Consider the following 15,561-nt stretch of genomic DNA (forward strand, 5'->3'; position numbering starts at 1 on the left):
CATGACAATGCCTAATAATGTTCTTCTTGCCTCAAAGGTGTCTGAAACTATTGCTTTCCTAGAATTCACGATATAAATTCTGTCTGAGCTTGTAAGAAGCTGCATTGTTTTGAGGCACACCAATTTCAAAGCTACTCTTTAATGCACAGTGTTTTCTTACCAGCCCAGATGCAGTTGCTTTTGATCTCCTGCTGTTCTATCGTTGATGTTGTTGAGGATCTGTGAAGATATTGCTGCACCGTCTTGGCTGAATGAGGAGCTTCTATGTAGTTCAGGGTTGCAGGAGCAGCTCCGAGTACGGTGGTCATATGTAACTCTTAAGCATTAAGTTGGTATTATGTAAAATGATTCATCTTGAAGGGAGGGGAGAGAGCCTCATATACTATGAATTACTGTACATGGAATTACAAAGTTCTGAAATTCCTGTTTAGTCAATTGGGAAGCAGGGGCTCAGGCCTGTTTCCTGGTTGCTCTGCAGAATTGGAGCTTGGTTCTTGTGTTGAGTGGAAGAAACTTGCTTTACTGACCAGCAGCTGAGTCTGAGAGCTGTTAACACAATGACTGTTGGAGATGCTGTAATTAAGTAACAGCCTCTGTACCTGATGCACATCTCAACACAGTATAAATAGAGCTCCAGATGGCACCTTACAGATGTCAGGAGTTGACACCCTTTCTTTAAGACTACAGTACATTTTGAACATGAAGTTTATGGGCTTTAATATAAGGTGGTAAAGGGAGATACATGTTACTCCAGGTGGAGATACTATCTTAGTGATTAGATGTAGACTTCGGGTTAAATTTATTTTAGAGGAGCAGGGGATGAAATTATTCTCTGCAACTGGGTTAGGAGGAGCCCTACTACTCGTCACATAGCTTAGGAGCTTTTTTAAAAAAGTTTCACTTTAAGTGCCTTTTAAAGCATGTTTCCTTTCAACACTTGGTTGTCCAGATGAGGGGTATATATTTACATTGTGTTTTATAAACTAAGCCATTTCTGTTGCTAAAAGCATTAGTAAAGAATGTGTGCCCTCGTAATGAGGTCATTCTGTCTGTTCTTCTGGTTGTGGTTGTAGTCTTCTGCAAAATCAGGATATTTCTGGTTAGATGCATTGGTTGCAGTATTAAAGATAGCTCCTTGAAGCCTGCTTTTAGAGATGATCTTACAACTAATACGAAGGAAGGTGTTTGTTTCCTTAAATTCAGCTTCAGTCTCTATGTTTGTTTTCCTTTGATATTAGGATTTATGTGCTATAAAATCCTTTGCTTATGAGGTGAGGTGTGCAAGTTGGAGCAAGAGAGCATTTTTTAAAAAAGGTACCTGAAAAAACAAAGGAAGCAGAGGTAGAAGACAGGTTTGTAGAATAAAACAAAATGAATCGGAAGGAACATTCTGCATTAGTCTTGTACCTTTGTCTGTTACAGAGCTGCCCAAGTTGAAGTGAAACAGGAAATCCTGCTTTAAAAGGAGAGGAAAGTGAAAACACAGGAATTGCAGCATCTCAAAGGCAAACCTTAAGATTTGCTGTATGGAAATGAAAGCACAGCTTAATAAAATGTTAATGTGTGCCAAAGTTGGCTCTTCATCTGGAGAGGTAATAAAGGTGTATTCTCCTTGAGGGGAGATGTGGTCCAGATAAGATACTCAGTGAATGAGGAATAGCAGTTAAGTCTCAAGCACGTGACAGACTTGTCAGCCTTTGCCTCAGATAAGCTGCCCTTTTGACAGGAATTCTGCAGTGTTGTCCCATGAGATGCCTGACCCTTGGAATCAGGGGTAATGTTTATGACTCATATTGAAGGCTCTGTCTGTTACCTGCAGTATATCCTCAGCTGGTCTCCAGTAAGAGAAGAGAAACTTACTTTATTAGCAGCATACAGATGATGTTCATACAGTTATGTGAATGTCTAATAATTAGCAATGTGGAATTGCAGGCTTCTGAGTGAACAGTGAAAGTATTGCCTTGATTAGGTAGTTAAGCTAAGTTCTGTCTGCTTCCAGAGTTGAGTCCCTTCCAACCTGGAGATGTATGGGGGGGAAAGAGTGTGGGCCTCTTGGTTCTCTGTGACCTGGGAGATGAAGCTTTGGTAAGTATGGCACTTACTGTACAGGTGTGAAGCAGTACTTCCCCAGGCACAAAAAGCAAGGTACCTTGTACTGCTGGTGTGTTATTGTTGTAGAAGATGGAATTTTAAACCACTGAGTTTAAAGGAAAGCCATAAATTTGACGTAGTTGAGTTTAAATTCCAGGGAGTTAAAGAAAAATGTATTAATACCTGTGTTTGCTTAGGTTTAGTTTTAATCAAATTTATAAACGAGGCATGGAAAATGAGATGTCAAAAACATGTGCATGAACTTAAACATTGGGATATAGTAGAGGAAACTTAATGACTTGAAAGTGAAGTTGATAATGCCCCTTTAAACTCAAACAGCATAAATGCTGATTGCTGTCTTTGTCCTATCCTGAATGTGGTATTTCAGTGTTTAAGTCTTAAGTTGGAAAGAATTGTACCACGAAACAATGGAACAGTCAGACTTGGGTAATGGGGCAGGAATTCTGCACTTAATGGCAGAAATGGATGATTAATGTAGCCATAGGATTATTTGTGGAGTGCTGTGAAATCCATGATGCCTCCACTGTAATTAAAAAAAGGAAAGGTCTGTAAACAGACATTAATTTTCTTTTACAGATATAACAATGAGCATGTTCTGAAGCAAATAAGATACATTTCAGAACTTCAAAACAACATGCAGTGAAAGTATTGATCCACACACACTTCAGAAGTACTTGGTTGTTGAATTTATATTGGATAGGAAAAGCTTGCAATACTTCCATGAAGTGAAGCAGATGTAGTAATTGCATTGCCATGTAAACACAATGTAGAGCAGTGAAATAAATGTTATAACTGCCATAACCTATTTGTGGCTGGTTTTGGTGTTTTGTTACCTAATGTAACAAAATAGACATCTTCTGAATTAAATCTGGAAGCTCTTTCTATTTTGTGCTGTTCCTTCATTTTTGTCATCTCATTCTTTTTCTTATATTCATGTCTACCGTATTCTATCTGCTCTGGCAGCTGCTACAGAAATTTTATTTTCAAATTTTCAGCTATTTTTTAAATGCTGTTACTGATAATTCATGGCTGTTGATCAAATAAAGAACCATCCCATAATTTAAAGGATCTAGTTTGTGATAGCACAGCTCTAACGCTGCAGGTCACACAGTTCTAACAAATAATCTGGGTGGATTAGTCATTTTGTTATAGTTTGCCTGATGACAGAGTTGGCAGCTCTGTCTTCAGTAGTTGTCAAATTTTGTAATTGTTTTAACCTGACCTTTGAAAGAAAAAAGATTTAGGCAACAGTGGCCAGTTTTCATGCATCTCCCTCTTTAACCAATCTTGGACTTTGTTGGCCAGACTCAGCCAGGTGTTGTCTGGAGATGCAAGACTAGGGAGAGCTCTCAAAATTCAGTTTCTTCCAGTGTTGTGAGAACTGGCAGCTGGAGAGAGGCACTTGACGTGGTTCCTGCTGAAAGGAGGGCTGTAGCCTGCCTTTATTGGGCACCAGTGAATCTGCATGAGAGCTTGGTGTTAAGGACACATATTTTTTGAAACCTTCCTTCACATGATTCCTCTGCTTCTGGAAGTACTTGCTGAAACTTGTGGCAAGCTTGGGAGTGGGTGAATTCTACTTTTTTCCTTCTTTAAAGAGTAACCTAATACAAATTTGTCCTGCCCGTGTAAATGTAGTTCTGTTCCCCCAGAATTGTTTGTTGAGTTGTTGGGCGGAAGAAACAACGCTTGTTTTTTGACTTCTTAAAGGTTGCAAAAGAAATAGAAGAATAGAGATTATAGTGATGTGATCCTACTTTGTGGCAGAAGTGTTTCAGTAGTTTCTTGTTACGGATGTTAATGTGCATTACTTTGATGTAAAGGAAGTATTCATAAACTTATTTTGCTCAAGTACAACTACTGACTGCTGATAGCTAAACAGGAAGAGGACACTTGAGTTATTGGTTTTCCAATGGTGGTATTTAAACACATTGCTTTTTTCCTTTTTATTGCACCTCTGCTTCTGACAAGGTGAAGTGTGTGTTTTGCACAGGAGTAAAGAGGGACTGGACTGGAAGGAGGAAGATAATAGCTCAAATAACAGCCTAACAAAGTGCTGTCTTCTGTGCATGTAAAATACATGTACTACTTGTGTATTTTTTCCTTTGTTACAAGCTTTTCAAATTTGGGGTGAAGTGTTTGATTTGCCATTAGTAGCATGAGTTGTATACAATGATACACATGTTCTAATGGTTTTTCAGGCTTCAGCAAACCTATTTTTAGTAATGGATTATCACCCTTTATAGTGCCTGATCATCTTCTCAGAAAGCTTGCTAGGGCATTGACGTGAGAGAAATAATGTTTGTTTGCAGTTTGGAGTTTGGTTGTGCACTTGCCTGACTGCTCATCACTGCCATCCTTGCTGAGAGCTCCTTCTCCTTTGGCTGCTACTTTAGCTGACAAGTTGAAATGAACCCAAAAATGTAGCCCAAAAGACCACCTTTGCTCATCTGGCTCATTTTGATTGTTGGAGTTTCCATTGTAGTTTAAACAGCAGTTCCGGGAGAGGATGCCGGTGACAAGGAGCTGGGAAGGACAGAGTCTTTAGTTTTATTTAAAAATAAAATTAAAAACAAACAAATGTTTTTGAAAGTGAGTGAATAGCTTAACAAATAAGGTTACCTTGTTTCAGGTAATGAAGCTGATGCTGATTCCTGAAGGAATCTGTTGGATACAGCTGCAGGAGATGATGTTCGTTCAACAGCAGTAGCCCATGTGCCTTTTTACACTGGATTTTCTTAGATAAATTATATTGTTATGAGTTTCTCTGTTGCTCTTAGCATCATTGGCATTCTGCACCAGTTCTGAAAAATACTTTCAGTTAATGGAGACTTTTTTAGTTCTCTTTAGTGAACTAAATTTTCCTCCTTGTAGATACTGAAGAATATCATTAATGGTTATTTTAAACCAAATTTACAGGCAAAAATATCTAGGTATGTAGCAGTTTTGAGCAGACATGTAACTGAATAGCATTGTTGTTAAAAAAAAAAAAAAACCACTACCACGTAATTATTTTTTCTGGCATGGACATACACTGATTTCAGGGTTTGATGCAATGATTACCATAAAACCTTGACATTTTAATAATACTTGTAATTTCATTCTGTATCTTTTATTTGCAGGTCTTCTCTGGCTTTGAACAACCATGCTACTTTGTTGCCAAAAATCAAGTGAAGTGAATGTATGCATTTATTCTCCTCTTGAATTTGAAGGTGTTAGCTTTTTGTAGTGCCTGAAGGTAATTCTTTCTTTGCTTGAAGTTAAAAAGTTTGCAAGTTTGAGACCTCTGATGCATGCATGGCAGATGCTGTCATAAGTATTTTGATCTTGATAGTGTTTTTTCCTTTCTATGTTTTGAATAGCTTTAGTGGTAAGGTATGGAGGGATAAATGTTTGCTTAAAATTTTATTGTATGTACATGAGGTTTCTGGACAGATTATCTCTTAAATATCACTTAAACATTATTTTCCAAGTTGATGTGAAAACTAGATACTATATAAATCTTTAATCTCTGCTTAGGTGGAAAATTATTTTGTTTGGTGGGTGCCCCATGGTGCTTGCTTTAAGCATTGTATTATTTAACATTTGTTTTTCATTTGACCTGGATCACAGTCACAAATACACCTTTTTGTGAAAAGAAGTATTTTTGTCCATGTGACTGATTAATTCTGAAACCTAGGCCTAAGAATTTAGTAATAAATTATTGCTAGCTTATTCTTTGTGCTCCAGTGTGTTGGTCTGCACTTTCTTTCTTGATTATTCCATATTTGCTGTTATTGGCAAAATAAATAGCTACAGATTTAGCTAGTGCTGAAAACAGAGGAAAGTATTTTTTTAAACTATTACTTAATTATGGAGAGATACAAAAAGAAAATCTGCATAATCTTAGCTATCTTTAAATTTTTTGCTTGTGCTTCCATATGTTTGAGTGCCAAAACTATGGATAAGAGTGAACAGATAGACTTTGTAGGTGTAAGTTGAGGACTGACTGCTTACAGCCTAGATCATGCTTCTGTTTGTAAAATGTAGAAAAGATGTCTGGATATAACTGTATCTGGGGCTTTAAAAATGCATTCCATAGTTGAGAAAAGCCAGATAATGGTCTAAGATGGTGGCCACTGCAACTGAAAGTAGTCTCTTTTTTTTTTTTTTTCCCTCAGTTTTCCTCAGTGTATATTTTAATGTGTTCTCCTAACCATTTGCATATGCGGAGGCTTACCTTGCCCCTGTTTCTGGTCAGAGGAACACCTGTATGTTTAGTAATGGATAAAGAACTGTAGAATGTGAGAGCTGATGTATTCACCCACTACATAAGTATTTTTTCAAAAGCATGTATGTGTATTTTGTGTGAAATTAACACTTGATTTTTTTTTTTTTTTTTTCCCCAGTTTCTAAATGATTTTAGCAGTGCAAGTTATAAACTTCAGAGACCTAAAGAAATCATCATGAAGCTCTATGTATTTCTGGTCAATACTGGAACTACCCTTACCTTTGATACAGAGCTTGCTGTACAAAAGTAAGAAAGTCAATTAATTGCATATTTTTTGGTTTCTAAATTAAGAACAAGTATATGTACTTTTTGTATACTGAGTTCAGGGAAGATGGTACTCAGTTGGTTTTCAGTATGTCCGTGTAGTTATGCTCTACATTTTTATGTATTTAAGTGAAAATTTTTTTTGTTTCTTTTTTGAGTTTTGTTTTGATTAGTGTTTTCAATGCCTTGTAGGTGACTGTGCATGTTTGAGGCTGTATGAAAGAGTGGAGAGGTTATTTACTTTCTAGGGCAGTGACAGGGTGACCTGCTCTTAGCTGAGTTTGGTGCTATATTTTATGCTTTTTGGAGAAACTATCAGAATGACTTCTGATCTTCTGTGACCTTTTGTTGGACAGTGTTTTTATTTAGGATTCCTTTGTAAAAGGTTTATTTTTTTACTGACTGGCATCATAGGAAAAAATTCTGCAGATTGCTCTTTCTCCTGTCAGTATATACTCATCGTGAAGAAAATGTGTGCTCTGTAATATTTTTAGATTGGATGCTAAAGAACTGGCATACAGGTTTTTGTCTCAAGTCCAGGATCAGTAGAAGTTGGTTCTGTCCTATGATGTAAGACTCCAAAATATTTTACAGCATTTTTTAGATAAAACATGAACTTCCGAATGCCCAACTGCTCTGAAACGTGAGCAGTGTTACAGTTAAGTCTCAACAACTTTGCTATTCGTATATTTTTCACGGCCCATTAAAAGCATATTGCAAATGTAAAGATGCTTCTAGAGAGGTCTAGATATACTGGATGTATTGTGTCTTTTTCCTTGTTCTCACGTGGAACTCTGATCTAGTAAGTAAATTGTGTATAATATATCATGATAGCCCATACACCTTGGAGCTAGCAAGAGCCAAGCTTACCTGCTGTTTTCATGTTATATCAGTGATGAAGGAGTTGCAAGTAATTGTGCTTGAAAGACTTCTACTGTGGATTTTGTTCTCAAACCCATTGTTTCCTTTCTCCCAAATTACTGTTTGTAATTTTCATGATTCAGGTGAATTTGGATTTTGAAACTTGTTTGGGGCGGAGGGCCCCTAAGACTGCCTACACTGATTGTTTTTGTATGCTCTTCTGCAAAGCCCACTGACACTATTATTGAGCATGAAATAATGTTTTATCTCAGCCATTCTGCATCTGCTGGGTAACTTGCAGATGTGTCAGCACCCCTGCATGCTGTCTGGTACACTGAGACATTCTGTTCTTAAATTATGGTGAGGTGCAGCATCTGAACTGCCAGATCAGGCCCCTAATAGTCTGGTATGGGCTGACTCTTTGCTCTATTGAATAGTTCTTTGAGAAAAAAGCTTTCCAACAGCTGAACCACACAAAACTCAAGACTCTTCAGTTGAACAGTTTAATTTCTTATTCTGTATATCTCTGTATTATAGACTTGGTCTTTCTAGCAAGACCGACTTTCTTGCATTCTTTGCCTGTCTTCCTGTACATGGACAGGCCAAGCTATCTTCCCAGAGACCATGGTGAATGCTTACTGTAACACAGCTAGTGACTACAAGCTTGTGGTCGTGAGATGTGTGTAGTGAATCCATGGTGTTATGTAGAATCATAGTTATTTGAGATACTTGATTCTTGTTTTTCAAGTACCATAGCCAGTAACATTGTTATGCTTCCTGCCAGTTATATCAAAACCACAGATGCTGATACTGATTATTCACTTGATACTCTGAAGCTTCTTAATACCTTTGCACAGGTAGTACCCCAGAGTGTTATAGTCTGGGCCAGTTACTGTATCATACTAGCAAATTCTTGTTTACTTGGCTGTTTGCTGTCAAGACAAAGTCTAGAACTGTCTAAAATAAGCAGTAATGTGAAGATGTCATCACCTAGAATTAAAGGTACAAGGATGGTGAATGAAAGCAGGGATGCTTTACTGACCTACTGTATCTGCATTAAAAGTGTCTGTAACGTTTGTATGAATATGTTGGATATATATACGGATTGTTTAATCTCCTGATATTGTTAAGTGCTATACTGCACTTCACGTGCAGTAAATCAGTTGGAGCTGATTAGGTGAAATTGTGTTTACATTATGCATAATGAAATGGTAATACTCTTGTTGCCATCTTCGAGTTTCAGTAAGTTGGTTGTTTGTTCATAAAGTATGCATTCAAAGAACACAATATGACTTTCACAGTTATTCTAAACACTTGATGTGACTTAATCCAGGATTTTAGCATGCTATCAGATCTTGGAAAAAGATTTCTGGTGACTTACTAGTAATGCAGAGGTTGTCTTCATTTACTGATGGGTGCCCAGAATGCAACACATTATAGCACTTACAAAACTTTGAAATATGTCATTGTACTTTCTTCATTTTTTTTTTTAATTCTAAAAAAGCAGTAGTTATTTAAAAAAAGTTCTGTTTTGACACAGATAAGTCACCTGTCTCCATTACAGGCATATGTAAAATTAAGACACAAATAAACTGATAGTGTCATCATCCCATTTTTTTCCAGTGTGGCTGATCTGAAACATGCAATTCAAACAAAGTACAAGATTGCCATTCAGCACCAAGTCCTGGTTGTCAATGGAGGAGAGTGTATGGCACCAGACAGAAGAGTGTGTAGTTACAGTGCTGGAACAGTAAGTGCATACTGCGTTCTTTGCCTAAACTGTCATTTATAGGGGAAGAAAAACATGTTTTACTAAGGGATTTTCAAGTATTTTTCTGTAGTGTACTGTTTGGTGGATTTCTTTGGCTTAAGAAACAGATGTTTACATATTCAGCTTATATATGTAAATTTTAACATGTTCTTAAAACATCTGATCCACATGATGAAATAATGACGATTGAACAGTATGTTGCTTTTACTCAGCTTTTGGTTTCTTTTTTTTTGAGTGTAGGATACCAACCCAATTTTTTTATTCAACAAAGAAATGATCTTGTGTGAACGTCCACCAGCTATCCCCAAAACCACATTTTCAGCAGAGAATGAGATGGAATTGAAAGTAGAAGAATCTCTCATGATGCCTGCAGTGTTTCATACGGTAGCATCACGGACACAGCTTGCTGTGGTAGGTAAATTCTTACTGTACTTGCACACCAAAGGAAAATAACATTTTTGTATGTCAGAGGAGAAGCTTGATACGAATTACAAAATAGTTTGTTCAAAAGACAGTAAGAATGGCATAATAGTGATGATGTATTCTTCAGAGCCTTTGTCTTGAACCTCCAAGGTAGGTATTGAAATGTGCTTACTTCTTCAGCATGTTCAAAGCTTCTTTCAAAAGCATATTGTAATACAGCTTTATAGATGTATATGTTTACAGCATTTGCAAAATAAAAGCAATTTGGTTGTTTTGAACCCATGCCTTAATGCTCGGCCTTATTTTCAGTGTCGTCTGTCTGCTTCAACCTGAAAACAAAAGTTACTTTGGAAATGTTGTTAATCCAAGTAGAAAATTAGCAGTATAATTTTTAAAAGCACCTTGCCAAGCTTCTGTTTGATCTTATGTCTAAGCAACTGGTGAGGAATTAATAAAACTAAGCTTGCTTTTCCTAAAATTCAAGTGTCTCATTGAGTGCTGGCTTTTACTTGCATAGAAAGCAGACTTGTCAGAGCTGTGATTTGATGACTTCTGTATTATTTTAATAGGGGGAGCTAATTCCCTGCAACATGGTCAGTAAGATATCGAGTGTGCATGCAGTAGGAATGACTGCGTGTTCAAGAGTGACACAGTGCATTCAGTAGCTGGACTGATTTCTTCATGTTAGGGAATACAGCCCTCACTTTCTTTTTCAAATTTAATATTTAAATGCATTAAATATTTTTCCTGTCTCTAAATATTATTTAAACATCCAACAGCTGATATTTTATCATCTTTCTTCATCAAATCCATAATTTTGTGTTCTTAAAAATCCTTAATTTTGTTTTTGGTCTGGTGAAGTTAGTATACACTGATAGGACAGATTTAATTCATCTGGAGTAAACTTCTTAATATTCTAGGAGTTCTATAAAAAATTAACCCTACTTAGACTTGAAAATAATTGTTAGTGCTACCTTCTCTTCCCCCTTGATTCTGAAGAGTGTATTAATATGCAGAGCAAGCAAGTTAATTGCAAATTATTGGTTTAAAATTAATTATTTAGATCTTTACTGGCTCATTCTGGTGTCAAGTCTTCTGTGAGGGAAGCCCATATTTCAGAAATACTCTGTCAAGTGCAGCTTTTATTGGACAACTGGAGCTGTGATATTTAGCTAGACGGAAAAGTTTAGAGAGAGTGATCCTGAGCTGATTTGGAAGAAGAGAATAAATCTATACTTGATGGTACTTGATATTACGGGATGGGGGGAGGAATTTAGGACTTTAAACATGGATCTAAGTAGAATGGAGGTTTTATTTTAGCCTGCAGATTTATCTTGAAAAAGATTATTATTGGTTCCCTACTTCTTCCAGTTCTTTCCTGCTTCTAAAAGGGCTACAATGATGGTAGAATCTTTTGTGGAAAACTTAGAAATTAATGTAAATATTAAATAGGTCATAATAATCTTAAATATGATATATCTTTTTACCCACAGTAATTTTACCCAAGATTTTAAATCTTTCAAACCATGGGCTGTGTGTTAGGCTCTGAAAATGCATTGGATACTTCTTTGGCAGGAGAGGGGAATGACAAAAGCATCATGTGTGGTGAAAGATCAGTAAATAGGCTATCGTGACTTTACATCTACCAAGGTGTGAAAACTGTATAAAGGAGTATTGCAGTATTGTACTGAAGCATTTTTTCATGATGCTGGCTTGAAGCGTATTGAGCAGTAATTCAGAAGAAACTGAGGGAGAACTGGGAATATGGTTAGATCATTAATCTTCAAGATTCACTATAAGTCTCTTAGCTGGGAGGAGGAGGGAACATGGCGTATTAAAACTTCTCAAAATTGTTTAAGATCTGGGGAGAGCTAGAGAGGCTCTGAACCTCTGTGGTTGAGACTGATGCATCCAAAGCCACACTGAGAGTACAATACAGGAGACTTCTTGCAAAATGGACATGAAAAATCTGCCTTCTAATGTTCCAGACTTTGTCTTTTTATTAATTTTGGAGAGACAGTAACCTGCTTTACCAGAAAAGCAGCATGGCAGTATTGTTGGAGAGTTTTTGCCTGTTGTAATTATTTAGGGTAATTTAATTAATTAAATTCAAATTATTAATGTTCACTATTAATACATATACTAATATATGATAAAAATGTATTAAGAAAATGAAAGTTTAAATTATTGCTCATGATAGAAAGTCTTGCCTGTTCTTGTCAACAGTAAGAAAGTATGATGTGTAACTGTGTAAAAGTAGGGGAGAATGTTTGATAGCCACCAGTTTTTATTTAATTTGGTGTCTATTCTGCCCAGAGGATATACAGTATGATTTTAAAATCAGACTTGATATGAAACAGCAAAAATTACTTAAATGACAGCTAATTTATTGTACGAGAGCTCTTGGTTATCACTTGTACTTTATGCCCTATGTCTGCTTTAGTAATATGCAAACTAGTGTAGAAGATTATGAACATTTCAGGGTGGGAGGACTTACTTCTATCTTGTTTCTCCCTCATTTTAAGCCTGCCTGAAAACTGTTGAATTTAATCAAGTTTTCTGGCATCTGTGCCTTGAATTGTATGCTACTTGGCAACTATGCTGTAGAATTGTATGAAAGGTGGTGGTGTGTTTTTTTTTTTTTTTTTTACCTTATTTTGAACCTTATTTGTACTGTGGAGAAAAGTGGGTAGATACTTCTGATTCACTTTGTTCCATACTATGTATACACTGGTATACTTTTTAACCTTTTTTTTTTTTCACAATAACAAGTAGTTCTACGTTCTGCTTTAACAAGTATTTTTATTAATCCATGCCTTTATTTCCTCTCTATTGTTTTTTGCCTGTGTAAAACTGACCATTATTAGTTTAAAGTCTGCTTTTGCTTTCTGCATTATTTTTTGGGGGCCATATTTTTCAGATATCCTTAGTTATTATTCAGGTACAAATAAAAGTCATCTTCTAATTCACAGTGGAGGCCCTGGCATTCTTATAACCTTTTGTCCATATATATATATATATATATATACATACACATATATATAGGGTATAGGTATATGTAAAAGCAGATGCTACTTGTTTTCTTTTCCCAGTTGAAACTAATTTCATTAACTTACTTGTAGCCTTTTTTAGATTTTAATACCACCTAACCAAAAATCTTTCCTATGGGAAACTTATTACCTCATTTGGTTTTCCACGGTACTGTGATTGTCTTATCAAGATACCTCAGTTTTTTCTTTCTTTTTGCTTTCATGATTTTAACACCTATACAGATTTTCTTAAATTTCTACTGATTACCGAAGATATCATTATGTAGAATTTACAGTATAAAGAAAAGGTAGCTTTTAAAGAAGCTGTGTCTGTTCCTTTAACTTGTTCCTTTATCAATTAATCTGAAATTCTTGCCATGGATTTTGTCATATGGGGCATAATATCTCTGTTTTATAAACTTTTTTAATCAGATCCTTTTTGGTCAGTGTTGCATTTGCTGTCTGACTTTTAAATCTCAGTTAAAGCAACTTTCTAAGTCCTTTTTTTGTTTTATGTCTCAGTATCCTGGTTTCTCTTTGACTAAAAGCTTACCTTTGAGATGTCTGTACCTGAAGGGTTACAGCTTGCCTTTTTACAACCAGCCTTGTTTCCTGCCTTTCTTTCAGTTCAGCAGTTTTGGCCTTGAGCTGCAGTATGTGGACAATGAGGTGCACAGAGTGTTTGCAAAAAGTTACGTACACGCCAGTTTAGAAGACAAGCTGTTCTCTGCACAGTGTGTTGTGCAATACAGTGTTGTGTGGATCTTGTCTTATCTTCTGGTCTTTTAACACTACTGCTTAAAATAATTTCTCGTAGCTTACCCTTTAGGAAAGGATTATTTTTTTTCAGTGATCTAACTGAAGTTCCTGTGTTATTTGTCCCAAAATGAGGATATTGGAAACTTGGACTTTTTGTTAGTGGGTATGTTTCACATTTCATGTGATATGGCTGCTGTCACCATCAAACTGTCAATTCCGGTCAGTTTTTATTTGAGAAATGGGAATGAGGATGAGAAACTGTGGTCATTTCATTTGGTTGCCTAAAACCATGGCTGTACTCATAGTAGCTAGATGATGATTAGTTTAGTTCCAAACGCTTCATAATACTTAAGCCAAGAAGTACAGTCATGCTTCCTGAAAGCTGTGTATCTACTATTTAGAGAAATGCTCTTTCACTTCTAGTAGAAAGCTGTTTTGAGACCCTCTGGAAGAGAGTTACTTTAAAATTTTAGTGTTGTTTAAGGTGGTGTAATGTTTATAACAATTGTGTTGGTAAATTAATGTTATTCATTCTTTTTTGGTTAAATTATTAGTCTAATAGCCAGACATGCTTCTAGCTCTTCCACAGAAGTGCAGACTTCTTTGTAACTCGGATTAGTCTTCAATTTCATAATCTTTTAAAGTAATCAAGTTGGCTAGTGTTAAAATGAAGTAGGTTTTACCCTTAATGTATACTAAAAGATCTACCTTAAGGTATGCTAAAAGATACAGCATTTGTTTTGTAACCCGAACTGTTAGATAAAGCTTTTAGAAAATTTACCAGGAGAAGATGACTTCGGTGGCTTGGAAGCTAGTAGAAGTTATCACTTATCTTGTACCATGATTTGATTCCCTGACTGTGGTGGTTTGTGAGCTTCTCCGTATGTTTTTTTTGGCAGTAAATTCTGTCACTTGAGTTCTCCAAATGTCAGAGCAAAGAGCTGGTGAAAACAGTACTGAAGAAAGTCATTAAGCTATGATTTACAGAATAATTTATTCTGTATTATGCTGATGAAATGTATGCTTCCTGAGTATGTAATAAGTTGTGAACTGTGTGGACAAATGTCCAAAGGATGCAGTCACCAAAAATGACCAACATTATAAGAGAATGGAATAATCAACTGTCTAATTAATTAAAGGAGAGAAATTGCCAGGAACTATCAAAATCTCCCTTACAGGAAAGTTAACTGTTCCGATTACAGGTTTTAGAAGCTGCAGTCTTAATCTAGTGGTTAATCTAGTACCTTTACTGATATTCTACTTGGGGTTGTCTGAATTAGAGATAATGGTCTTGGTTACTAATTTTGGTAAGCAAGATAAGTTACCTTTTGTGGAAGCATTTATCTGCTGCTGTAGTGTATAGATGTGTGTAATTTCACTTTCAAGGATCTTTTATTGTTGTCCTGAGGTTGATTTTTAGGGTGACTGAAACCTATAAGGAGTCCTTTTTACAGAATTTCAGAGACATGGCAATAGAGGACTTTGATGACTTGTTTCCTTTTACCACAGGGTTGTAGAGAATGGAAAGAACCCTGCATTGCCTGAGAACTTTTGTTATTTAGAGGTAAGTCCAAAGATCATTTAAGACAAACAGACCTTCCCTGGATTTTTTTTCATTCAGATGAGCAGAATTATGATAGTCAAATACAAAGACAAAATCTTGAAATTGATGGGAAACACTTTACCATTTAATTTCTATTTAAGATGAAACTTACTTTGTTACTTCTACTGATTCGGTTGAAACATACTAAATAAGTGATTGTAATCAGAAGAATCACCTACATTTAAGTTAGGATGATTGAGAGAAATAATTAGTGTAAACATTCTGCTAAAGCACCCAGCGAAAGATAAAAATCTTTCTGGTGGGCCTGATGAATTTCTTGACAAATTAGGAAGTGAAGATGCGTTTAGTTACTCTTCAGTATAATAGCAAACTGAGATTAGCCTGGGTTTGTCTCGTCTTGTAGTGGTGCTTCTTGAGGTCCACATTCCAGTGGTATGGTGAAGCTGTCAGTGTTCTAGGTGTGCTGGTATAACAGAGGGCATAGCTCTCCAAGGCAACTGAAATTAAT

At 36.1% G+C, this 15,561-nt stretch overlaps 1 protein-coding gene across 1 annotated transcript in view; it reads left to right on the top strand.

Moving 5' to 3' along the window:
- RB1CC1 (RB1 inducible coiled-coil 1) overlaps positions 1-15,561 on the top strand; it is a 77,783-nt gene that overhangs the window by 7,122 nt on the left and 55,100 nt on the right. The window contains 4 exon segments of the mRNA XM_042797853.1: positions 5,235-5,350; positions 6,501-6,628; positions 9,131-9,257; positions 9,519-9,689. Coding sequence (XP_042653787.1) covers positions 6,558-6,628; positions 9,131-9,257; positions 9,519-9,689 — 369 coding nt within the window. The 5' untranslated portion in view covers positions 5,235-5,350; positions 6,501-6,557.

The sequence above is a fragment of the Tyto alba genome, unplaced genomic scaffold (assembly GCF_018691265.1).
Source record: "Tyto alba isolate M040663 unplaced genomic scaffold, T.alba_DEE_v4.0 Super-Scaffold_27, whole genome shotgun sequence".
Lineage (NCBI taxonomy): Eukaryota > Metazoa > Chordata > Aves > Strigiformes > Tytonidae > Tyto > Tyto alba.